Source organism: Salvelinus alpinus, chromosome 13 (assembly GCF_045679555.1).
Source record: "Salvelinus alpinus chromosome 13, SLU_Salpinus.1, whole genome shotgun sequence".
Classification (NCBI taxonomy): domain Eukaryota; kingdom Metazoa; phylum Chordata; class Actinopteri; order Salmoniformes; family Salmonidae; genus Salvelinus; species Salvelinus alpinus.
In genome coordinates this window covers 18604559-18629514 of record NC_092098.1, presented here as the reverse complement: position 1 = coordinate 18629514, position 24956 = coordinate 18604559, and the positions used below count along the sequence as shown (strand labels likewise).

At 42.7% G+C, this 24956-nt stretch overlaps 1 protein-coding gene across 4 annotated transcripts; it reads right to left on the bottom strand.

Annotated features, from left to right (window-relative positions):
- Positions 1-6081: 6081 nt before the first annotated feature.
- Positions 6082-17659, bottom strand: mtmr8 (myotubularin related protein 8). Of its 4 annotated transcripts, none has more exons than XM_071338356.1 (14): positions 17277-17659; positions 16690-16812; positions 16221-16383; positions 15944-16101; positions 15639-15767; positions 14417-14551; positions 14190-14322; positions 13909-14018; positions 13599-13724; positions 13415-13464; positions 13026-13226; positions 12774-12902; positions 12496-12622; positions 6082-12402 (listed from the first exon to the last, which is right to left on the bottom strand). In XM_071338356.1, the coding sequence occupies exons 1-14, from the start codon at positions 17298-17300 to the stop codon at positions 12196-12198; spliced, it is 1815 nt and encodes a 604-aa protein (XP_071194457.1). In that variant the 5' UTR covers positions 17301-17659; the 3' UTR covers positions 6082-12195. The 4 variants fall into 4 exon arrangements, with proteins under 4 accessions (XP_071194457.1, XP_071194459.1, XP_071194456.1 ...); XM_071338358.1 differs by having other exon boundaries at positions 6082-9644; XM_071338355.1 differs by having other exon boundaries at positions 6082-12405; positions 17277-17657.
- Between the last annotated feature and the right edge of the window lie 7297 nt (positions 17660-24956).

Below are 24956 nucleotides of genomic sequence, written 5' to 3'. Positions count from 1 at the left end.
ACAATATTAAAACTTGTCCGGAGGACATTCTCCTCGTCAGCTTCTTTCACTATACTCGTTCATAAGCTATATGTTTTGTTGAGTTGCAATTGGCTGACACATAACAAGCTCACACAGTTCTCATGAGTCCTCACACATTAAAATAACAAAAGGACTGGTCCAGTCGGTAAATCAGTTTAATTTGAACATACCCGAGACCCGTGGCAATTATATCAGACCCGACCCAGATCTGAGACAAAAGTCAGAATTTAGGACCCGGACCTGCTCGGATCCCAGGTCAGATCTCAGAATTTTGGGTCTGGTGGACCCGTGAAGACCTCTACCACCATCTAACCCTACACATATCAACACTATACCTAACAAAAACTATCCCTACCAGAGCCTAGTCCAGGCCAACGGCCTGGGAGGATGGAACCAATTCTCTTAACGCCCTTGTAGATCATCTGCACTAAAATCTTGTACACCCAAATGTCTCTGCTGCTGCCACTACCGCATCTATTTTCTGGGATTTATGCTCAATCAGTGCAGTACAATTAATAACCATAGGATTTCTTGTGTTTCTAGCTATCTTACTAAAGCCCATCCTCTCTATTCAGGCATTCTCACTCAGTTGAATCACGCACCCTTGGGCTATCCTCTTGGAAATGTTAAGAACGTTGAAGCTCATCTACTGCGCTTCTATACAATTTAAAAACTCTAAAAAGCTATTTGGAGAAGAGCACATTGGTTGCTGTGGCTTCATTCACCTCAGTTGATTTATACGGAATAAAATATTAAAATGCAACAATTTCAAAGATTTTACTGAGTTACAGTTCACATAAGGAAATCTGTCAATTTAAATAAATTCATTAGGCCCTAATCTATGGATTTCACATGACTGGGAATACAGATATGCATCTGTTGGTCATAAATACCTTAAAAAAAAAAAATTGTGGAGTGGATCAGAATACCAGTCAGTATCTGGTGTGACCACAATTTGCCTCATGCAGCGCAACATTTATTTCACATGGAGTTGATCAGGCTGTTGATTGTGGCCTTTTCAATGGTTGTGCAAAGTTGCTGTATATTGGCATGTTGATCCAGAGCACCCCAAACATGCTCAATGGGTGACAATTCTGGTGAGTATGCAGGCCATGGAAGAACTGGGAAATGCTCAGATTCCGGAAATTGTGTACAGATCCTTGCGACATCAGGCAGTGCATTATAATGGAACTCTATTCCACATCAGGTAACTGAAGCAAGCAGTAGAATCAGATTTAAAAAATGCACCTTATGGAACAGCAGTGACTGAAGAGACACACACACATTTACACATAACACACGCACTCTACACACACATGGATTTTGTATTGTAGATGTGTGGTAGTAGAGTAGTGGCCTGGGGGAACACTTAATGTGTTGTGAAAAGTGTTATGAAATGTTATGTCATGCCATATTTGTTATTGTATATAACTGCCTTAATGTTGCTGGACCCCAGGAAGAATAGCTGCTGCCATGGGGATCCTTAATAAATACAAATGTTTTGTACATTCAGTGTATTTTTCTCTGCAAGAAAACATTCTAGCATAGGCCTATACAATGTCTGAGCCATGTTTACATATTGATTTCACAAATATATTGCACTTTATTTTAGTGTTGTTGATGAGTAATCGTGTTTTCATTTAAGAAAATACTGTGTTTGTATTCCTGATTGTGCTCTTATCAGGCATTATGACTCATGATCATATATGGAATCAGGAATACCAACACTTCGTATTTTCTTAAATACACAAAAATGAACTACCGCAAATGTTGGCATTTAATTTTCCACTGTACCCGAAACTTGATTCCAAAACCGCAAAACGTACTGAACCGTAGGTAGGGTGAACCGTTACACCCCTAGACGTAGTACGCAATTTTCAGGGACCACTTTTGGCTTGTGAGATTTACTTTCAGAACTACTGGCTAAATGTGTAAAAAAAAGTACAGGAGAATTCCTTTAAAGGGATGGAGGGCGAAAGAAACACAGAGATCACCCATTGCTGCACTGCTATCACACATTTTCCAACTCATAGACCTTTAAGAAAATCACGGATAACTTGTCACCCCCAGGTGAGCCCGACCAACACCCCTGGCTCATGGGCTATTTACTTCTACTCCTGTCTAGTATACAAGATGGCTACTGTACTCATTTTCACCACACTTTGTTTTCAACAGGCCTATTTGTAAATGGTGTAAACTGAGGGGATAAGGGATACTTAAACTGGCTACACATTATCAACATGGCAAAAGCTCCATAGCATATTGATTATCCCTGGACAATATTGCATACTCGGCAGGAAACGTCCAATTCCATTTATAACTGGTATCCCAACTACAAACCATTTTAGTTGTAGGAATCAAACATTTACAGTGGCCTGCGAAAGTATTCACCCTTCTTGGCATTTTTCCTATTTTGTTGCCTTACAACCTGGAATTAAAACAGATTTTGGGGGGTTTGTATCATTTGATTTACACAACATGCCTACCACTTTGAAGATGCTAAATATTTTTTGTGACACAAACAAGACAAAAAAACAAAACATGAGCATTCATAACTACTCACCCCCCCAAAGTCAACACTTTGTAGAGACACTTTTTGCAGCAATTACAGCTGCAAGTCTCTTGGGGTATGTCTCTATAAGCTTGGTATATCTAGCCACTGGGATTTTTGCCTGTTCAAGGCAAAACTGCTCCAGCTCCTTCAAGTTGGATGGGTTCCGCTGGTGTACAGCAATCTTTAAGTCATACCACAGATTCTCAATTGGATTGAGGTCTGGGTTTTGACTAGGCCATTCCAAGACATTTCAATGTTTCCCCTTAAACCACTCGAGTGTTGCTTTAGCAGTATGCTTAGGGTCATTGTCCTGCTGGAAGGTGAACCTCCGGCCCAGTCGCAAATCTCTGGAAGACTGAAACAGGTTTCCCCTCAAGAATTTCCCTGTATTTTGCACCATCCATCATTCCTTCAATTCTGACTAGTTTCCCAGTCCCTGCCAATGAAAAACACCCCCACAGCATGCTGCCACCACCATGCTTCACTGTGGGGATGGTATTCTTGGGGTAATGAAAGGTGTTGGGTTTGCACCAGATAGCGTTTTTCTTGATGGCCAAAAAGCTCAATTTTAGTCTCATCTGATCAGAGTACCTTCTTCCATATGTTTGGGGAGTCTCTCACATGCCTTTTGGAGAACACCAAAGATGTTTGCCTAATTTTTTTTTCTTTAAGCAATGGCCTTTTTCTGGCCATTCTTCCATAAAGCCCAACTCTGTGCAGTGTACGGCTTAAAGTGGTCCTATGGACAGATAACCCTGAAGGAGCTGCAAAGCTCCACAGCGGAGATTGGGGTATCTTTGGTCTTTTTGTTGCCTCTCTGATTAATGCCCTCCTTGCCTGGTCTGTGAATTTTGGTGGGCTGCCCTTTGTGTTGCAGGTTTGTGGTGCCATATTCTTTCAATTTTTTAATAATGTAACGGTCGTCTTTTGGTGAGAGAGTGGACCAAGGCGCAGCGGGTGATGAATACATGATGAATTTAATTGACAAGACGAACACTGACACGAAAATACACTTGATAATTACAAAACAACAAACGACGTTAAACAGACCTGAACATGAGAACTACATAAAACGAAGAACGCACGAACAGGAAAGAAGGAAATGAACGAGACAGTACCGTGTGGTGTAACAAACACAGACACAGCAACAATCACCCCCACAAACAAAGTGTGAACAGCCTACCTAAATATGGTTCTCAATCAGAGGAAACGTAAAACACCTGTCCCTGATTGAGAACCATATCAGGCTAGTTAAACAACTCAACATAGAAACACATAACATAGAATGCCCACCCCAACTCACGCCCTGACCATACTAAACAAAATACAAAAACAACGGAAAACAGGTCAGGAACGTGACAGAACCCCCCCCTCAAGGTGCGAACTCCGGGCGCACCCCTAAAACTCAAGGGGAGGGTCTGGGTGGGCATCTGTCCGCGGTGGCGGCTCCGGCGCAGGACGAGGACACCACTCCACCATTGTCTTTGTCCCCCTCCTTAGCGTCCCTTGAGTGGCGACCCTCTCCCCCGACCCTGGTCCAGGAACCTTCACCTAGGCCCCTCCTAAATAGAGGAGACAACTCAGGACAGAGAGGTAGCTCAGGACAGAGAGGTAGCTCAGGACAGAGGGGTAGCTCAGGACAGAGGGGTAGCTCAGGACAGAGGGGTAGCTCAGGACAGAGGGGTAGCTCAGGACAGAGGGGTAGCTCCGGACTGAAGGGCAGCTCCGGACAGAGAGGCAGCTCTGGACTATATGGCAGCTCATGACTGGAGGGCAGCTCATGACTGGAGGGCAGCTCATGACTGGAGGGCTGCTCCTGTCTGGCGGAAGGCTCTGGCTGCTCCTGTCTGGCGGAAGGCTCTGGCTGCTCCTGTCTGGCGGAAGGCTCTGGCTGCTCCTGTCTGGCGGAAGGCTCTGGCTGCTCCTGTCTGGCGGAAGGCTCTGGCTGCTCCTGTCTGGCGGAAGGCTCTGGCTGCTCCTGACTGACGGACGGCTCTAGCGGCTCCTGACTGACGGACGGCTCTGAAGGCTCAGGACAGACGGGCGGCTTTGAAGGCTCAGGACAGACGGGCGGCTTTGAAGGCTCAGGACAGACGGGCGGCTTTGAAGGCTCAGGATAGACGGGCGGCTTTGAAGGCTCAGTACAGACGGGCAGCGCAGGCGGCGCTTGGCAGACGGACAGCTCAGACGGCGTTGGGCAGACGGGCAGTTCAGGCGCCGCTGGGCAGACGGCAGACTGGCCGGCTGAGACGCACTGTAGGCCTGGTGCGTGGTGCCGGAACCGGTGGTACCGGGCTGGAGACACGCACCATTGGGCTAGTGCGGGGAACAGCAACAGGGCGCACAGGACTCTGGAGACACACAGGAGGCTTGGTGCATGGTGCCGGAACCGGTGGTACCGGGCTGGAGACACGCACCATTGGGCTAGTGCGTGGAGGAGGAACAGGGCTCTGGAGACGTACTGGAAGCCTGGTGCGTGGTGTAGGCACTGGTGGTACTGGGCTGGGGCGGGGAGGTGGCGCCGGATATACCGGACCATGCAGGCGTACTGGCTCCCTTGAGCACTGAGCCTGCCCAACCTTACCTGGTTGTATGCTCCCCGTAGCCCGACCAGTGCGGGGAGGTGGAATAACCGGCACTGGGCTGTGTAGGCGAACCGGGGACACCATGCGTAAGGCTGGTGCCATGTATGCCGGCCCGAGGAGACGCACTGGAGACCTGACGCGTTGAGCCGGCTTCATGGCACCTGGCTCAATACTCAATCTAGCCCTGCCAGTGGGGAGGTGGAATAACCCGCACCGGGCTATGCACACGTACAGGAGACACCGTGCGCTCTACCGCATAACACGGTGTCTGCCCGTACTCTCGCACTCCACGATAAGCATAGGGAGTTGGCGCAGGTCTCCTACCTGACTTCGCCACACTCCGTTGTAGCCACCCCCCCCCAAGAAATGTTTGGGTTTGACTTGCGGGACCGTCCAGTATTTCCTCCCAAGTCCAAGAATCCTGTATGCGCTGCTCCTGCTGCTGCTTGACACGCTGCTTGGTCCTTTTGTGGTGGGTGATTCTGTAACGGTCGTCTTTTGGTGAGAGAGTGGACCAAGGCGCAGCGGGTGATGAATACATGATGAATTTAATTGACAAGACGAACACTGACACGAAAATACACTTGATAATTACAAAACAACAAACGACATTAAACAGACCTGAACATGAGAACTACATAAAACGAAGAACGCACGAACAGGAAAGAACGAAATGAACGAGACAGTACCGTGTGGTGTAACAAACAGACACAGCAACAATCACCCACAAACAAACAGTGTGAACAGCCTACCTAAATATGGTACTCAATCAGAGGAAACGTAAAACACCTGTCCCTGATTGAGAACCATATCAGGCTAGTTAAACAACCCAACATAGAAACACATAACATAGAATGCCCACCCCAACTCACACCCTGACCATACTAAACAAAATACAAAAACAACGGAAAACAGGTCAGGAACGTGACAAATAATGGATTTAATGGTGCTCCGTGGGATGTTCAACATTTTGGGTATTTTTTTTTATAAGCCAACCCTGATCTGTACTTCTCCACAACTTTGTCCCTGACCTGCTTGGCAAGTTCCTTGGTCTTCATGGTGCCGCTTGCTTGGTGGTGCCCCTTGCTTAGTGGTGTTGCAGACTCTGGGGCCTTTCAGAACAGGTGTATATATACTGAGATCATGTGACATACCATGTGACACTTAGATTGCACACAGGTGGACTTTAACAAATTATGTGACTTCTGACGGGAATTGGTTGCAACAAATCTTATTAAGGGACTTCATAGCAAAGGGGGTGAATACATATGCACACATCACTTTTCCATTTTTTCTTTTTAGAATTTTTTGAAACAAGTAATTTTTTTCATTTCATTTCACCAATTTGGACTAATTTGTGTAACACCATTACATGAAATCCAAATAAAAATTACAGGTTGTAAATGCAACAAAATAGGAAAAACGCCAAGGGGGATGAATACTTTTGCAAGTCACTATATTCTGATCATTTACAAAAGGGTCAACGGAAAAGACAAAATGCCCATCATTAAGCAAAGGGATTCAATTAGGAGTCCAACACATGATTCTCTAGCTCAAAACAAATACCATCACACACACACATTTTGGCTAAACATTTTACAATAGTCGGGAAAATGATATTGTACAGAAATTGTTCTCATTAGCGTTGTGTTCATTGCTCAACTTTTGATTGAAAATTGATTGCTCTTCCTGCACAGTGACATTGCAGTATATTAAATTCCCTTTACATTTAACATCCTACACATTTCCATTACATTATATCAATTTAACTGCTTACAAATTCCCTTTATACACTAGAATGAACTTCTCACATTCAAAGCCCCCTGAAATAATGGAAATGGTTGCACCCTCTGGCTGGTGTTTTTTTTCTTGCTGCATCTCACAGGTTGCACTTGATTTTGGCTTGGAGAATGTAAACAGAATGTAATTTGCTCCATGCTACAATGACACACAGTCCATTCAGATACAATATTGCCGTAAAAATGTGGTATGGCAACTCAAACAAATAAAAGTGCAATCCTTTTGTTGGAAATAATGCATTGTTTGTGATCAACTGCAACAAATTATCACAACCTTGAAATCACAAACGAGAGAGAACACTTTATATTACTGGCCTCAATATTCTAGAAAAACCTGCTAAAAAATATAAAGAACACATTTGATCATTGCTTTTAAATTCACACATGCCTCATCTCTGGTACAGCCTCTTTTGTACTCTGACATGTTTGAAAAAGATCCATGCATTGCAATTTGTTCAGACTGTGCTATTCTTTCTACATAAACAGAGTTTTGCATTTATTTGGTCCCTTTTAACAAAATGGCATTTCAAGAAAAAGGCAGATATCAATTCATTAAAATGTTGTTGCAAATACCAAAGACACATGTAGAGCATATTCAGTATTGTTGCAGTACAATAAAAGGGCATTATAAAATGCACAAAAACAACTATTTTCAGTGAATCTCTCTCATTAAAACTGCAATATGTAACTTTTTGGGCGACCCAACCAAAGTCACATAGAAAAGTGAGTTACAGAGCTGTCATTCTCATTAAAAGCAAGTCTAAGAAGCGGTATATCTGTTCTATGTGCACTACTTCTATGCTTCTCGTTCTTAAGTTTTGTTTGAGTCTTTCACTTTCGTTTTGGTACACCAGCTTCAAACAGCTAAAAAAACAATATTTTTGGTTATGGAAAACATATTTTACTAGCGGGATAGATGGTGCAATGATTCTCTACACAATGACTGTTTTGTGACACTGATATAAGGCAAACTATTTGAATTTTAGCAACCAGGAAATGGCAGAGCGATTTCAGCATATTGCACCTTTAACAATCATTACATCGCAAAATCAAACCAAACTTTGGTCTATACTTATACAGCATATTCCCTTTGTTAGGGGAGTATTTCAGTATCCTTGATTCAGTCTGGCCCTGTTAACCTGCTGTCTGAGCATTATGACAACTTTATTAAGTGTTTGAAGTATCTACAGTTGAAGTCGGAATTTTACATTCACTTAGGTTGGAGTCAATAAAACTCGTTTTTAACCACTTCATAAATTTCTTGCTAACAAACTATAGTTTTGGCAAGTCGGTTAGGACATCTACTTTGTGCATGACACAAGTCATTTTTCCAACAATTGTTTATAGACTGATAATTTCACTTATAATTCACTGTATCACAATTCCAGTGGGTCAGTTTACATGCACTAAGTTGACTGTGCCTTTAAACAGCTTGGAAAATTCAAAAAAATTATGTCATGGCTTTAGAAGCTTCGGATAGGCTAATTGACATCATTTGAGTCAATTGGAGGTGTACCTGTGGATGTATTTCAAGGCCTACCTTCAAACTCAGTGCCTCTTTGCTTGACATCATGAGAGAATCAAAAGAAATCAACCAAGACCTCAGAAAAAACATTGTAGACCTCCACAAGTCTGGTTCATCCTTGGGAACAATTTACAAACGCCTGAAGGTACCACGTTCATCTGTACAAACAATAGTATGCAAGTATAAACACCACGCAGCCATCATACCGCTCAGGAAGGAGACGCGTTCTGTCTCCTAGAGATTAACATACTCTGGTGCGAAAAATGCAAATCAATCCCAGAAAAACAGCAACGGACCTTGTGAAGATGCTGGAGGAAACCGGTACAAAACTATCTATAGCCACAGTAAAACAAGTCCTATATCGACATAACCTGAAGGGGCGCTCAGCAAGGAAGAAGCCCCTGCTCCAAAACCGCCATAAAAAAGCCAGACTACGGATTGCAACTGCACATAGGAACAAAGATCGTACTTTTTGGAGAAATGTCCTCTGGTCTGATGAAACAAAAATAGAACTGTTTGGCCATAATGACCATCGTTATGTTTGGAAGAAAAAGGGGGAGGCTTGCAACCCGAAGAACATCATCCCAACCGTGAAGCACAGGAGTGGCAGCATCATGTTGTGGGAGTGCTTTGCTGCAGGAGGGACTGGTGCACTTCACAAAATAGATGGCATCATGAGGCAGGAAAATGATGAGGACATATTGAAGCAACATCTCAAGACATCAGTCAGGAAGTTAAAGCTTGGTCGCAATTTTTACTATTTTCTACATTGTAGAACAATGGTGAAGACATCAAAACTATGAAATAACACATGGAATCATGTAGTAACCCAAAAGTGTTAAACAAATCAAAATATATTTTATATTTGAGATTCTTCAAAGTAGCCACCCTTTGCCTTGATAAAAGCTTTGCACACTCTTGGCATTCTCTCAACCTGCTTCACCTGGAATGCTTTTCCAACAGTCTTGAAGGAGTTCCCACATATGCTGAGCATTGTTGGCTGCTATTCCTTTACTCTGCAGTCCAACTCATCACAAAACATCTCAATTTGGTTAAGGTCAGGTGATTGTGGAGGCCAGGTCATCTGATTCAGCACTCCATCACTCTGCTTCTTGGTCAAATAGCCCTTACACAACCTGGAGGTGTGTTGGGTAATTGTCCTGTTGAAAAACAAATGATAGTGGGACTAAGAGCAAACCAGATGGGATGGTGTATCTCTGCAGAATGCTGTGATGTGCCTTGAATTCTAAATAAATCACTGACAGTGTCACCAGCAAAGCACCCCCACTTCTCCTCCTCCATGTTTCACGGTGGGAACCACACATGCGGAGATCATCCGTTCACCTACTCTGCGTCTCACAAAGACACGGCGGTTGGAACCAAAAATCGGAAATTTGGACTCATCAGACCAAAGGAAAGATTTCCACCGGTCTAATATCCATTGCTCGTGTTTCTTGGCCCAAGAAAGTCTCTTATTATTGGTGTCCTTTAGTAGTGGTTTCTTTGCAGCAATTTGACCATGAAGGCCTGATTCACGCAGTCTCCTCTGAACAGTTGATGTTGAGATGTGTCCGTTACTTGAACTCTGTGAAGCATTTATTTGGGCTGCAATCTGAGGTGCAGTTAAATCTAATGAAGGTAACTCTGGGTCTTCCTTTCCTGTGGCGGTCCTACTCATGAGAGCCAGTTACATCATAGCACTTGGTTTTTGCAACTGCACTTGAAGAAACTGCATTGACTGACCTTCATGCCTTAAAGTAATGATGGACTGTCTCTTTGCTTATTTGAGCTGTTCTTGGCATAATATGGACTTGGTATTTTACCAAATAGGGCTATCTTCTGTATAACAACCCTACCTTGTCACAACACAACTGATCGGCTCAAACGCATTAAGGAAAGAAATTCCACAAATTCACTTTCAACAAGGCACACCTGTTAATTGAAATACATTCCAAGTGACTACCTCATGAAGCTGGTTGAGAGAATACCAAGACAATGCAAAGCTGTCAAGGCAAAGGGTAGCTACCTCGAAGAATCTCAAATATATATTTTACCTTTATTTAACTGGGCAAGTCAGTTAAGATCAAATTCAATTACGTCTCAGGAACAGTGGGTTAACTGCCTTGTTCAGGGGAAGAACGACAGATTTTTACTTTGTCAGCTCGGGGATTCGATCTTGCAACCTTTCGGTTACTAGTCCAACGCTCTAACCACTAGGCTACCTGCCGCCCCATATAAAAATATACTTTGATTTGTTTAACACTTTATTGGTTACTACCCGATTCCATATGTGTTATTAGTTTGTCTTCACTGTTATTCTACAAAGTAGAAAAAAAATAAGAAAAACCCTTGAATGAGTAGGTGTGTCCAAACTTTATATAACTTACAAAAAAAAAAATATATATAGGGCATTCCGAAAGTATTCAGACCCCTTGACTTTCTCCACATTTTGTTACATTACAGCCTTATTCAAAAAATGGATTAAAAATTTAAAAAAATAATCCCCCTAATCTACACACAATATGACAAAGTGAAAAAACTGGATTCTAGACATTTTTTTTTTAATGTATAAAAAATTTAAAGAAATACATTATTTACATAAGTATTCAGCTATGAGACTCGAAATTGAGCTCAGGTGCATCCTGTTTTCATTGATCATTCTTGAGATGTTTCTACAACTTGGAGACCACCTGTGGTAAATTCAATTGACAAAATTATTTGCAAAGGAACACACCTGTCTATATAAAAGGTCCCATAGTTGACGGGGCATTTCAGAGCAAAAACCAATCCATGAGGTCAAAGGAATTGTTCGTAGACCTCCGAGACAGAATTCTGTCAAGGCACAGATCTGGGGGAAGGTACAAAATAAATTCTGCTGCATTGAAGGGCCTCCATCATTCTTAAACGGAAGAAGTTTGGAAAAACCAATAATCTTCCTAGAGCTGGCCGCCCGGCCAAACCAATCAGGCCTTTACAGTAGAGTGGCCAGACGGAAGCCACTCCTCAGTAAAAGGCACACGACAGGCCGCTTGGAGTTTGCCAAAAGGCACCTAAAGGAATCTCAGAACATGAGAAACAAGATTCTCTGGTCTGACGAAACCAAGCATACAGCCAAGACAATGCAGGAGTGGCTTCGGGACAAGTCTCCGAATGTCCTTGAGTGGCCCAGCCAGAGCCCGGACTTGAACCCGATTGAACATCTCTAGAAAGACCTGAAAATAGTTGTGCAGCGACACTCCCCATCCAACCTGACAGAGCTTGAGAGGATCTGTAGAGAAGAATGGGAGAAACTCCCCAAATACAGGTGTACTAAGCGTGTAGCTCGAGGCTGTAATCACTGCCAAAGGTGCTTCAACAAAGTACTGAGTAAAGGGTCTGAATACTTATGTAATTTTTTAAAATAAGGCTGTAACGTAACAAACTGTGGAATAAGTCAAGCGGTCTGAATACTTTCCAAAGACACTGTATTTATCCCCCCAAAAAGGTTGACCTCTTCTTAAAATTGTTAAATAAATGTTTAACTTCTATGGCTGCTAAAGAATTGGATCAGAATTTGTTTCATCAATAAGGCTGTAATTTGCTCAGTCAACTAACAGATTGGATAATCAGGCCACAAGCTTAACTGCTTCAGTGGTTATTTCAGAGGAACTTTGTCCCTCCTCTGACATCTTTGATCTCCATGGAAACAACTGTGCCCTTTGTGGCAGTAACTCAATTTTCTATAGCTACTGGTTCCATCTTCTCGCTCCCTGCAGTAGGCACCAACTCTATTTCAGCCTCCTCCACTGCAGCGCCATTCATGAGTGGTTTAGCATTTTCGGCTGTGTGGCTAACCGATTCAGGAGACAAAGAGGTTTGTTCAGGTGGCGTGCCTGTTGGACTGCCCTGATCTGCCAGAACCCCATCCATGACTGCCAACTGCTACAGAGGAATGAAAACATTGGAGAAATGTATTCAAGCCACCCGAGAAAGCTTTTACATGTGCCATTAGAAAAATCTATATCCACTTACTCTCTGGAGATCTGTCATTTTCTTCTCACCCTCTGCCTTTTTCTGTGTTATGGTTAACAGGTGATCCAGAATGGACTGCTTTGGCTGCATGCCCTTGTCAAAATGATTATACATGCCACACCAAAACCTGTCAAATAAATAATGCAATTGGTATTCTATCAAATTAAACACAAATTCAAATGTTTGAAAAAAATACTCTGTACAGCTATTGCTCATGTACATTGACAATATATTGATTTGCTCATAGTGGAAAACTCAGGAAACCAATGAGAACTTACTTGAAATTCAACGGCAATGTGCTTGGCCTCAGAACCTCCCTCCCTAATGAGCATTTGTGCAGAGGATTTCTGTACTGATGGCGGTTCTCCCAGAGAAACGGCCAAACGGAGAAGGTCCTCTCATAAAGTCTGAAAATTTAAAGGATAAATTGTTCACGAACAGATTAAAACCTCCAAATCGGAAATGACTATTACAGAAAAGGAAATCAGATGTCTGCATAGGCACTGCAGTTTATTTCAGGGACTCCTCACCGCATCTCCTCTCGCTCTCTTTGGCAGTTGCCAATGAAATTTCCAAACTGGCAGGAGTAAACATGGTTGTGGATTTCCAAAAGGTACTTCTCGTTGTACTCAAATCCACAGGGGTACTGCTCCATGAGATTCCAAAGACATTCAATGAACTGGGTGAATACAGGGGACACCTCCTTGGGATCCCCATCCACATGCCCACACCTGCAACTCAATATTATATCTGTTATCTTCTTATGTCCTATGTACACCATGAAGATCTTATGTTAAGACTTATCTGGGTTTTAGCTTGTCCGATAGTTCAGTTGTTTTCGTCTCAAAGTTGTGTAATTTAGTAGACACCAACATGGTTAGATGATTAGCCTTGTTCCAAATATATTAGATGTTAATACCTTTGCGTGAATTTATGACCCATAGATATCCATTCTTTTTCTATCAAAACCTAAAATAAGAAATAAACAGAACGGGAGTTTAAATAGTGTTCAAATTATTATATTTTGTAGACAATAACTGTGCTGTCCAGCACACAAATACTCATATTGTCAAGATACTGTAAGCAAACCACTCTGTTCTCACCATGAGTCCCTTAATGGTACGATAGAAGGGGTCCAAGAGGATGCTGGCCAGAGAACACACCTGGGCTGTGCGATCCCAGCCATCTGAGCAGTGTACAAGCACACTAGCCTTATCCTCAGCCAAAGCCTTAGCAGAGACAAAGGATAGCTCAGAACCACATCATACACGCTAGTTTAAAAAACTAGATGGATACAGAGAAAAAAGGATCATTTGTTTTCATACATTTCTAAGGTTATAGGTACTAAATAAGAATGTGTTGCTGCGTTTATATTGAACTAAGAAGATCGCTACATGGCAGGATGTCTATTACCTTAGCAAGAAATACTCCAGCATCCATCACAGCCTTGATGTGACGCAGCCAACCAGAATTCTCCAGTCCCGTCAAGTAGTCACTCATTGTTGGAGACTTCATAGCACACACTGAAAACAGAAGATGAGAACTAAGCACCTTATAAACTTGACTTTGTCGAGCATGAACTTTGCCTGGTCTTTAGTCCATGCTGCAAAATGACTTTTCACTTTAGTAAATGATTAATAAGTACATCCGATGATTATGGTTCATCGTTTTAATGTGAGAGCAATGACAGTAACCTTCCAGAAGCTTCTGCAGACTGTTCCTCATGACATGGATATTCTCAATGCCCACAAACTGAAAGCGGATGTTTGAGTAGTTGTCCTCATTCTCGTATCCCTTCCCTGCTGCTCTATTGGCCATGGCATTCAACTGGGGAAAAAACAGGATGGTTCAGGTTAGGATGTGGCAAATGAAACATACAGGGGAAATTAGCAATACAATTATCTGAAAGCGTGTTTATTACCTTAGGCCTGGTATCCACCACATACATGAAGGTGCTTTTGGGATTAGCCCGGCTGATTGCCTGTAGCATCTCCTCATCTTCTACACATCGACCACTTAACCCGGACAGGGGCTGGCTACAGCGGCAAATGGCAGCCTGGTAGATGAGGGGGAAACCAAAAACAGCTTCACCATGAAGTGCATTTGGAATGCCATTGTAATCATTAACCCTCCTGCTGTGTTCCGGTCGAATTGGACCGATTTACAAGTTCCCTATGGAAAATGTAGTTAATTTAATCTGATTGTCATAAGGTTCCATGACTTTGTCCACACCGGGCATCTGAACACACAAAATACATTTTGATAATTTTCATTACATTTTGTGTGTTTTATTTAACTTTTGTACACCTGTGGTGTTCCCGGTCAAAAATGACCAGTCATTAGAAATGAATGGGTGAGACTACAATTAATGTATAAAATTGAGTTCAGGCACATGCCCATTCATCAGATGGACACACTTCCTCTCCCAGACCCCCAAATGCATGTGTGTTTGAGCACGCACGCACACGCACACGCACACACACACACACACCTCACTCCCCTTCTTGGCTTCCATGGCAACCCCCACGGGAACCTTTCCCCAATAGAATCTTCCCCCAAACGAGAACCACACCTATTGGCATTCTCACAAACAATTGCAACATTGTCTCAATAATATATACAATTTTTCTCACAGCTCTGGTACATAAAGCTTTTTTGAGACCTTGCTCACGATTCATTCTGTGGCAGCACAATGACCAAACGATATACTGTATGTGAGGCTCTTGACCATATCTTTGATCATGACACTGGTGAGGAGGAGAGTCCTCACCAGTGGACAATATGTTTCATCTGAGTATTTGTAGTCAAAATAATCCAAACATTATGCTTTTTTTAAATTCAAAAACTAGTTGTATGAGTTCAGGTCAATGAGGCCTACAGGCCATAAATAGCAAATAGAAGTTCAAAACATGTGAATGTTCACAAGAACTTAAGTTGATAAAAAGTTCTAACAACATTTGGTGATAATATATGTATTATTATGGATTTTTAATCAGTTATAATGGGACGGTCATTTTGGACTGGGAAAACAGAATTAATTAACGTGAAACGAACACAACAGGAGGGTTAACAGATACAGTAAGTATAGCATGAGCAGAGATGAGACTGACCCTTGCATTAAATAAGGGAGAGTCTGAACTTACATTACTTTCCTTGTGGTAGTAGGAGAGAGTAGGAATGCGCCCCCTGCTCCTGAATTTGGCACTCCCAAAGACTGTGCCCTTGCTTGCGGTTTTAGGAATGCCCAGTTCTGAGTGATATGTGCTGCAAAGCTAAGCAATCCAGAGGGAACAAAACAACGTGTGCATGCATTAGTTGCAAATGCCTTTGCTTGATGAAAGAGCTAATGCAAAACTAAAGAATTGCATGGGGGAGGCAAGACAGCATTTGTTTGACAAAAAAACAAATCCAATAAAGAGTCTGAAAGGCATATGATTGCTTAACTTACCTCATAGTTCTTGTTGAGGTCTGTCATTTCCCAAAACTCATTGGGCAATCCCATTCTTTTGAAATCCATGGCTGAGTCAATAAAGCCCCAACCATTTCTTCTCTCATCATCATCTTGTTTTGGGTTGTAAAGAAAAGCATACAACTCTTCCACTTTCCCTATAAAAAAAATGTCCAATGTTACTGTAAAGACGAATTGTATAAATATTAACAGTGGATCATAATTGTGTTTTTCCCCGAAAGGGAGGAGGGTTGATCTGGAATGCTACTGTAAGTACCTGGTTGGGAGAGTCTGACCAGGGACTGATGAACATTTTGGCAGTCCCTCTCACTGGAAATGACAAAGTGAGCCACATGGAAATTCTTGCAGGAAATGTGAAGTGGGCATCCCATGGCTGTAAGAGGGAGTTTCTCTACTGTGGCTATGAGATGGTGTAACATCTGGTGAAAATGAGAGAGAAACCAAAAACGATTAATCTTGAGTCCTGGCTTTTAAGTTCCCTACCACTTCAATATTTGCAGAAACCCAGATAGGTGTAGGCCTAATATTTGTGGCACCACCCCTGCTACCAAGGGGCATATAGTTGCTTACACACCAACTTAGCCTACATCCTATCCAGTGCCTTCATATATGTGAACAGTGAAGGTGTACATAGTATGGGAAAGGGCCATGGGTTGCTTTCATACCAGGCAATTACACCCCTTTGGCGCTCAACCCTTGGCATGCTCTCTGAGCAAGTGTCATACCCAGGTTTCCTTGCGAGTGTTACAGGAGGTCTCCACAAAGATTAGATGGGTTGCTGTTAGATAGAGAGTGCCAATGGCTGGCTTCTTTGCAGTGTATCGATCCAACAATTTCACTTCTTCCACCTGTCATTTCAAATAAAAACGACATTAGGACAGATTGAGTCACCACATGCCATTCTCGGAATAACAAATATCAACAGGTGAATGAATGGCTGAGAAATAATTTCCAAGCACTCTTACTAAAACCAACACCAGGAAATCCTGGAGACCTAGAGGTTCCAACACAGGTGTGCTGACATGCAGGAATGTAACTTTAGTTAACTAGCTAGCTTACTTGCTGTTGCTTGTTGTGACTGTCAGTCTCATGACAACTATAGTAGCTAGCTAGCTAACAATCAAACATTACTAACTTAACAGTGTTATGTAGCTAAATCAGAGAGCAGGCAGATGATTCCGTTTTAAAACTATCCTATGAAACGTAACATGCTAGATAACGAAGTCAGGTAATGTTAGCGTAGTTGCTAGCTAACTAACGTTAGTTATTGCCAGTTAGCATCACTGGCTAACGTTAGCTAGTGGCCACCTACCTTTGGCGTTAAAATGTGCTCCATCGTCCAATGCCAAGAAATGGGTGCTGATCTAAACAAGATTCATTTTTTAAAAGCGACTTTTTTCTTATTGTCGGTTGCTATTTCCCGAAGAAACTTTGCACATTCTGTAATTCTGCCTTCCTACCTAGCGCCAGCCAGCCTCGCAATAAAATGTTGGTACGTTCAAGGTCGCCTAATTTGTAAGGAACTTCCTCTATATTTGGAACTTTTAGCAGGGTTCTCCTGTTTCAAGCGAAATGTTACAAAGTTAGTAAAATTTTACAGTGTAGCAGTTTTCAAATTCATGTAGCGTAGCCATGTGTAATTTGTGCTACAGTAGGACCATTTGCACATGAAAGAAATGCCTACCAGACACATGCATGACTTAGTAGTGTGCCTTTGTACAGCATGTGTATGTGTACAAAATGTCTGGACATCAATTACATGCATTTGCTGAGACAGCTTATTGGCTTTTTCAAACACACCCTCATCACTGTTCCATTTTTGTCAATTTGCTCTGATTTTAGCAAGGGTAAAATACCAAAGTTGTGCTGATGTGAGATATTATTGTACAGCTGGAAAATTGGTACTTTCAATTATATGAAATACAACGCTTGATTAAATCATAAGAACATCCTACTCTTGTTTATGCTTTTGTTGTAATCTCGATGTTGTTTAAAAAAAAATATATAACCTAAAGCTTTAATTAATTATGTTTAGAAAAGGTTATGAATGCTTTCAAAGAAAATCACTCACTGTATAAGCCCCTTTTCAGTACATGACACATACTACGTCACGCACAGAAGCACGGGACTTTAGGATGCAGAAAGAAAGCCATCACCATCTGTACCCGTTATGTATAGCTTATATTTACGTAGTTATTACTTATAAACAACAAAAATGTTTTGGGGTTGTAATACGCTTGCAATGTTATTTGGATTATTGCTTGAAAAATTGCTCAGATTATATTTGGTTGTGATCTTTGCAAAATACCTATTTTGGATGCAGCCGTTGTTAGTTTGAATGCTAACGCTCATTGACAGGCTGGAAGCAAAGCTAGCCAAAGAGCCATTATACTGGTTTATTTGTATTTTTTTAGTAAAACACAGTTGATTTGCGATGATGACACAAACAGTATATTAAGTAGGACATTCATACAGATCTTACAATCTAGTTATAATCTAAAAGTATTGTGAAATGCACTCATAAGCAACATGTAAATGTAGTTTTTTTTAACCCTGGTGGTCTATGAGAACTCCTTGTTTTCTGAAAGCAAATAAACTATGCAAAATATGTTTTGCAAGTGATGGATCAAGTAGCCTGTAGTTTTGTAGACTTTTTGAATGGTCTTCAAGGAGATAAAACATAGCGCAATGGTCTTCAGCGCCAAAACCTAATGAAAAGGCATCTGGTAGAAGTAAATTGATCCACCATTGTATAGTTAGTTGGCCATTCCTATGGGGGAGGTGAATGGGTATTTGGGGATATACACTGAAAATAAGGTCCGAGGTTAACACGGGTTTAGGAGATATTATACATTTTGTTCTATGAGATAATTATCAGTCAGTTAAAATTACTTTCATTAATTATTAAGCCTTTGTGTGCTTTAGCCAGCAGCATACCACCCTGCATACCACTGCTGGCTTGCTTCTGAAGCTAAGCAGGGTTGGTCCTGGTCAGTCCCTGGATGGGAGACCAGGTGCTGCTGGAAGTGGTGTTGGAGGGCCAGTAGGAGGCACTCTTTCCTCTGGTCTAAACAAAAGATCCCAATGCCCCAGGGCAGTGATTGGGGACACTGCTCTGTGTAGGGTGCCGTCTTTCGGATGGGACGATAAACGGGTGTCCTGACTCTCTGAGGTCATTAAAGATCCCATGGCACTTATTGTAAGAGTAGGGGTGTTAACCCTGGTGTCCTGGCTAAATTCCCAATCTGGCCCTCTACCATCACAGTCACCTAATAATCCCCAGTTTACAATTGGCTCATTCATCCCCCTCCTTTCCCCTGTAACTATTCCCCAGGTCGTTGCTGCAAATGAGAACGTGTTCTCAGTCAACTTACCTGGTAAAATAACGGTAAAATAAATAAATAAAAATGTGCTTGTTTTGATTAAATGCTTAAACATTCACAAAAAGTGATGTTGCAGATTAAGATACTCTCATTCAACAAAATGTAAAAGATCTCCTAAACCTGTGTTTACCACAGACCTTATTTTCGGCGTTTATCCAAAAACAGTACAAAAAGCCCATTAATTTCCCCATCGGCTTCGGCCAACGAGCCATGGCGGAGTTAGCCGCCATTAGCCCCTAAAAAAAGACACCATTACTATTGCTCTGGAATGTCAAGATGGATATTTATAATGGGCGTGTTCCTCTGCCCAGGCGTTGCTGATGCATGCCAGATTTTACAGCGCCTGGATATAATATTTTAGATAGGCTACTGTATCAGCTAACCACATCATATATTATAGCAATCTGGTGCCAGACGGCATAATCGATGACTGAGACTGCCGCGCAGAAATATCAGCCCACAGAGAGAAGCACGAGATTGAACTTCACTCAGCTTTCTAGAGCACTGGTCACCAACCGGTCGATCTCTAATGCATTGCTAAATCGATCGCCAAACATTTCTGTAAAAAACCCAACGATGAAGCCTTGTGTTCCTATTTGGTTTATTCGTTTTGGGCTCTTGGGGGTAGATGCACCTGATTCAACTGCCCTGCGCGCCAGGAAGGCAAACTGTTGTCATTTTGAACCATTTCATGTGTCTGAAGGTATAAACTCTGCCTTCCCGGCGGGCCCAGAGAGCAAATCAAGTGCACTATAGGTCTACAGCTGGCCAATCGAATTGCTCAGATTATCGTGTCTGCAGTATTGTAGCAAGCGTAAGAGAAAGCTACAGCAAAATTGATACTGTGATATTTCAAAACGTTTAAAACCATGACTAGAGAGACTGTCAACGAATACAGCAAATAGTTGCTGTTTTTACGAGTGAGTTCATGTTTAAATTCTTACTCAGCACAGTCAACACTTTGTATTCAACACTTTTATAAGCCATAAAATGTGCATGTATTCAACACTTTTATAAGCCATAAAATGTGCATTCTTCCTATTTCCACTCAGTGCTACAACAAGCAGTGCAGCAGTAAAGATTGAGTAGGAGAGTGTATCTGTAGGCTTGAGCTGTTGTTATTATTAGCGGCTCGGGTCTTTTTTAATATCGAGGAATATTTCACTTTCTCTGTTCATATGAATAACAACATGAACTTGTGCATGAGGCAAAAATAATGATGAGACTCGAGTCGCCCCATCAGCTGGAAGACGGTGTCCCTTTTTGGTCAGTGTCAGTGGAGGAAAGGGAGAGTGGAGGGATGTTGAGAGGACCCTCAGTCTGCTGCTCTCTCCCTAAAAGTAAAGAAACCTTAACAGAAAATGACTCAAGTAAAAGTGAGTCACTCAGTAAAATACTACTTGAGTAAAAGTCTAAAAGTATTTGGTTTTAAATATACTTAAGTATCAAAAGTAAATGGAATTGCTGAAATGTACTTAAGTATCAAAAGTAAATGTAAAAGTATAAATCATTTCAAGTTCCTTATATTAAGCAAACCAGACAGCAAAATGTTCTTGTTTTTTTATTGATGGATAGCCAGGGACACACTCCAACACTCCAACATAATTTAAAAACGAAGCATTTGTGTTTAGTGAGTCCACCAGATCAGAGGCAGTAGGGATGACGAGGGATGTTCTCTTGAATTGGAATTTTCCTGTCAAAATGTAACAACTACTTTTGGGTGTCAGGGAAAATGCATGGAGTAAAGAACATTATTTTATTTAGGAAAGTTGTGAAGTAAAAGTAAAAGTAGCCAAAAATATAAATAGTAATGTAAAGTACAGATACCCCAAAAAACTACTTAAGTATGTCACGCCCTGATCTGTTTCACCTGTCCTTGTGCTTGTCTCCACCCCCCTCCAGGTGTCACCCATCTTCCCCATTATCCCCTGGGTACTTATACCTGTAGTCACTGTTTGTTTGTTGCCAGTTCATCTGGTTTATTCAAGTCAACCAGGGGTTTGTTTCAGCGCCTGCTTTTCCCTCAGTCTCTTTTTTCGCTTCCTCTTGGTTTTGACCCTTGCCTGTCCTGACTCTGAGCCCACCTGCCTGCTCTGAGTCGAGTCTGCCTGCCGTCCTGTGCCTTTGCCCCTACTCAGGATTACCGACCTCTGCCTGACCTGACCCTGGGCCTGGGCTTGCCTGACGTACTGTACCTTGGCCCCACTACTCTGGATTATCGACCCCTGCCTGCCTTGACCTGTTGTTGGCCTGCCCCTGTTGTTGCAATAAACATTGTTACTACAACACAGTCTGCACTTGGGTCTTACCTGAAACCTGATAAGTAGTACTTTAAAGTATTTTTACTTAAGTACTTTACACCACAGATGTAGGCACCTCAGCCCAGTAAAATAACAATAAAAAGCAAATTATTTAAATGTATGATAACTCAGCTGTGCCTCACAAGTAATACAACAACGGATCTATTACCGGTCTGATCATATAGCCTACCTCAAATGTTTAAATCTAATTTTTTAAAATGGCCCGAACAACAATGCATTGGCAGGTCAATTCAAGCGAAGCCAATATACTGTGATAATGTATTGGGCCTATGTCTTACTGCACAAACCTCATTGCTACAGTACTGTTTTTAATTGGTTAATGTTGCAACTGCTTACGTTTTTTTTTTAAGTAATGTTAAAAAAAATCTGAGAGGTAGATCTCGGCTTGCATTTTGACTCAAAAAAGGTTGGTGGTCACTTTTTTTATTTTTTTATTTCACCTTTATTTAACCAGGTAGGCTAGTTGAGAACAAGTTCTCATTTGCAACTGCGACCTGGCCAAGATAAAGCATAGCAGTGTGAACAGACAACACAGAGTTACACATGGAGTAAACAATAAACAAGTCAATAACATGGTAGAAAAAAAAGAGAATCTATATACAATGTGTGCAAAAGGCATGAGGTAGGCAATAAATCGAATAATTATAATTTAGCAGATTAACACTGGAGTGATAAATCATCAGATGATCATGTGCAAGAAGAGATACTGGTGTGCAAAAGAGCAGAAAAGTAAATAAATAAAAGCAGTATGGGGGGTGAGGTAGGTAAATTGGGTGGGTAGTTTACAGATGGACTATGTACAGCTGCAGCGATCGGTTAGCTGCTCGGATAGCAGATTTTTAAAGTTGTTGAGGGAGATAAAAGTCTCCAACTTCAGAGATTTTTGCAATTCGTTCCAGTCGCAGGCAGCAGAGAACTGGAAGGAAAGGCGTCCAAATGAGGTTTTGGCTTTAGGGATGATCAGTGAGATACACCTGCTGGAGCGCGTGTTGCGGGTGGGTGTAGCCATCGTGACCAGTGAACTGAGATAAGGCGGCACTTTACCTAGCATAGCCTTGTAGATGACCTGGAGCCAGTGGGTCTGACGACGAACATGTAGCGAGGGCCAGCCGACTAGGGCATACAGGTCGCAGTGGTGGGTCGTATAAGGTGCTTTAGTAACAAAACAAATGGCACTGTGATAAACTGCATCCAGTTTGCTGAGTAGAGTATTGGAAGCTATTTTGTAGATGACATCGCCGAAGTCGAGGATCGGTAGGATAGTCAGTTTTACTAGGGTAAGTTTGGCGGCGTGAGTGAAGGAGGCTTTGTTGCGGAATAGAAAGCCGATTCTTGATTTGATTTTGGATTGGAGATGTTTGATATGAGTCTGGAAGGAGAGTTTGCAGTCTAGCCAGACACCTAGGTACTTATAGATGTCCACATATTCTAGGTCGGAACTGTCCAGGGTGGTGATGCTAGTCGGGCGTGCGGGTGCAGGCAGCGAACGGTTGAAAAGCATGCATTTGGTTTTACTAGCGTTTAAGAGCAGTTGGAGGCCACGGAAGGAGTGTTGTATGGCATTGAAGCTCGTTTGGAGGTTAGATAGCACAGTGTCCAAGGAAGGGCCGGAAGTATATAGAATGGTGTCGTCTGCGTAGAGGTGGATCAAGGAATCGCCCGCAGCAAGAGCAACATCATTGATGTATACAGAGAAAAGAGTCGGCCCGAGAATTGAACCCTGTGGTACCCCCATAGAGACTGCCAGAGGACCGGACAACATGCCCTCCGATTTGACACACTGAACTCTGTCTGCAAAGTAGTTGGTGAACCAGGCAAGGCAGTCATTAGAAAAACCGAGGCTACTGAGTCTGCCGATAAGAATATGGTGATTGACAGAGTCGAAAGCCTTGGCCAGGTCGATGAAGACGGCTGCACAGTAATGTCTTTTATCGATGGCGGTTATGATATCGTTTAGTACCTTGAGCGTGGCTGAGGTGCACCCGTGACCGGCTCGGAAACCGGATTGCACAGCGGAGAAGGTACGGTGGGATTCGAGATGGTCAGTGATCTGTTTGTTGACTTGGCTTTCGAAGACCTTAGATAGGCAGGGCAGGATGGATATAGGTCTGTAACAGTTTGGGTCCAGGGTGTCTCCCCCTTTGAAGAGGGGGATGACCGCGGCAGCTTTCCAATCCTTGGGGATCTCAGATGATACGAAGGAGAGGTTGAACAGGCTGGTGATAGGGGGTGCGACAATGGCGGCGGACAGTTTCAGAAATAGGGGGTCCAGATTGTCAAGCCCAGCTGATTTGTATGGGTCCAGGTTTTCCAGCTCTTTCAGAACATCTGCTATCTGGATTTGGGTAAAGGAGAAGCTGGGGAGGCTTGGGCGAGTAGCAGCGGGGGGGGCGGGGCTGTTGGCCAAGGTTGGAGTCGCCAGGAGGAAGGCATGGCCAGCCATTGAGAAATGCTTGTTGAAGTCTTCGATTATCACGGATTTATCGGTGGTGACCGTGTTACCTAGCCTCAGTGCAGTGGGCAGCTGGGAGGAGGTGCTCTTGTTCTCCATGGACTTTACAGTATCCCAGAACTTTTTGGAGTTAGAGCTACAGGATGCAAATTTCTGCTTGAAAAAGCTGGCCTTTGCTTTCCTGACTGACTGCGTGTATTGGTTCCTGACTTCCCTGAACAGTTGCTTATCGCGGGGGCTCTTCGATGCTATTGCAGTTCGCCACAGGATGTTTTTGTGCTGGTCGAGGGCAGTCAGGTCTGGAGTGAACCAAGGGCTATATCTGTTCTTGGTTCTGCATTTTTTGAACGGAGCATGCTTGTCTAATATGGTGAGGAAGTAACATTTAAAGAATGACCAGGCATCCTCAACTGACGGGATGAGGTCAATATCCTTCCAGGGTACCCGGGCCAGGTCGATTAGAAAGGCCTGCTCGCAGAAGTGTTTTAGGGAGCGTTTGACAGTGATGAGGGGTGGTCGTTTGACCGCGGACCCGTGGCGGATACAGGCAATGAGGCAGTGATCGCTGAGATCTTGATTGAAGACAGCAGAGGTGTATTTGGAGGGCAGGTTGGTCAGGATAATGTCTATTAGGGTGCCCATGTTTACGGATTTAGGGTTGTACCTGGTGGGTTCCTTGATGATTTGTGTGAGATTGAGGGCATCAAGCTTGGATTGTAGGACTGCCGGGGTCTTAAGCATATCCCAGTTTAGGTCACCTAACAGAACAAACTCTGAAGCTAGATGGGGAGCGATCAATTCACAGATGGTGTCCAGGGCACAGCTGGGAGCTGAGG

What these genes read in the sequence shown, in the direction of transcription:
- mtmr8 (XM_071338355.1), bottom strand. Translation starts at nt 17,300, where the DNA reads ATGGAGCACATTTTAACGCCAAAG. An exon ending in ACACTCGCAAGGAAACCTGG is followed by an intron (nt 16,384 to 16,689) that starts GTATGACACTTG and finishes CATTTTCACCAG; the next exon opens with ATGTTACACCATCTCATAGC. An exon ending in CTGGAGTATTTCTTGCTAAG is followed by an intron (nt 13,725 to 13,908) that starts GTAATAGACATC and finishes GTCTCTGCTAAG; the next exon opens with GCTTTGGCTGAGGATAAGGC.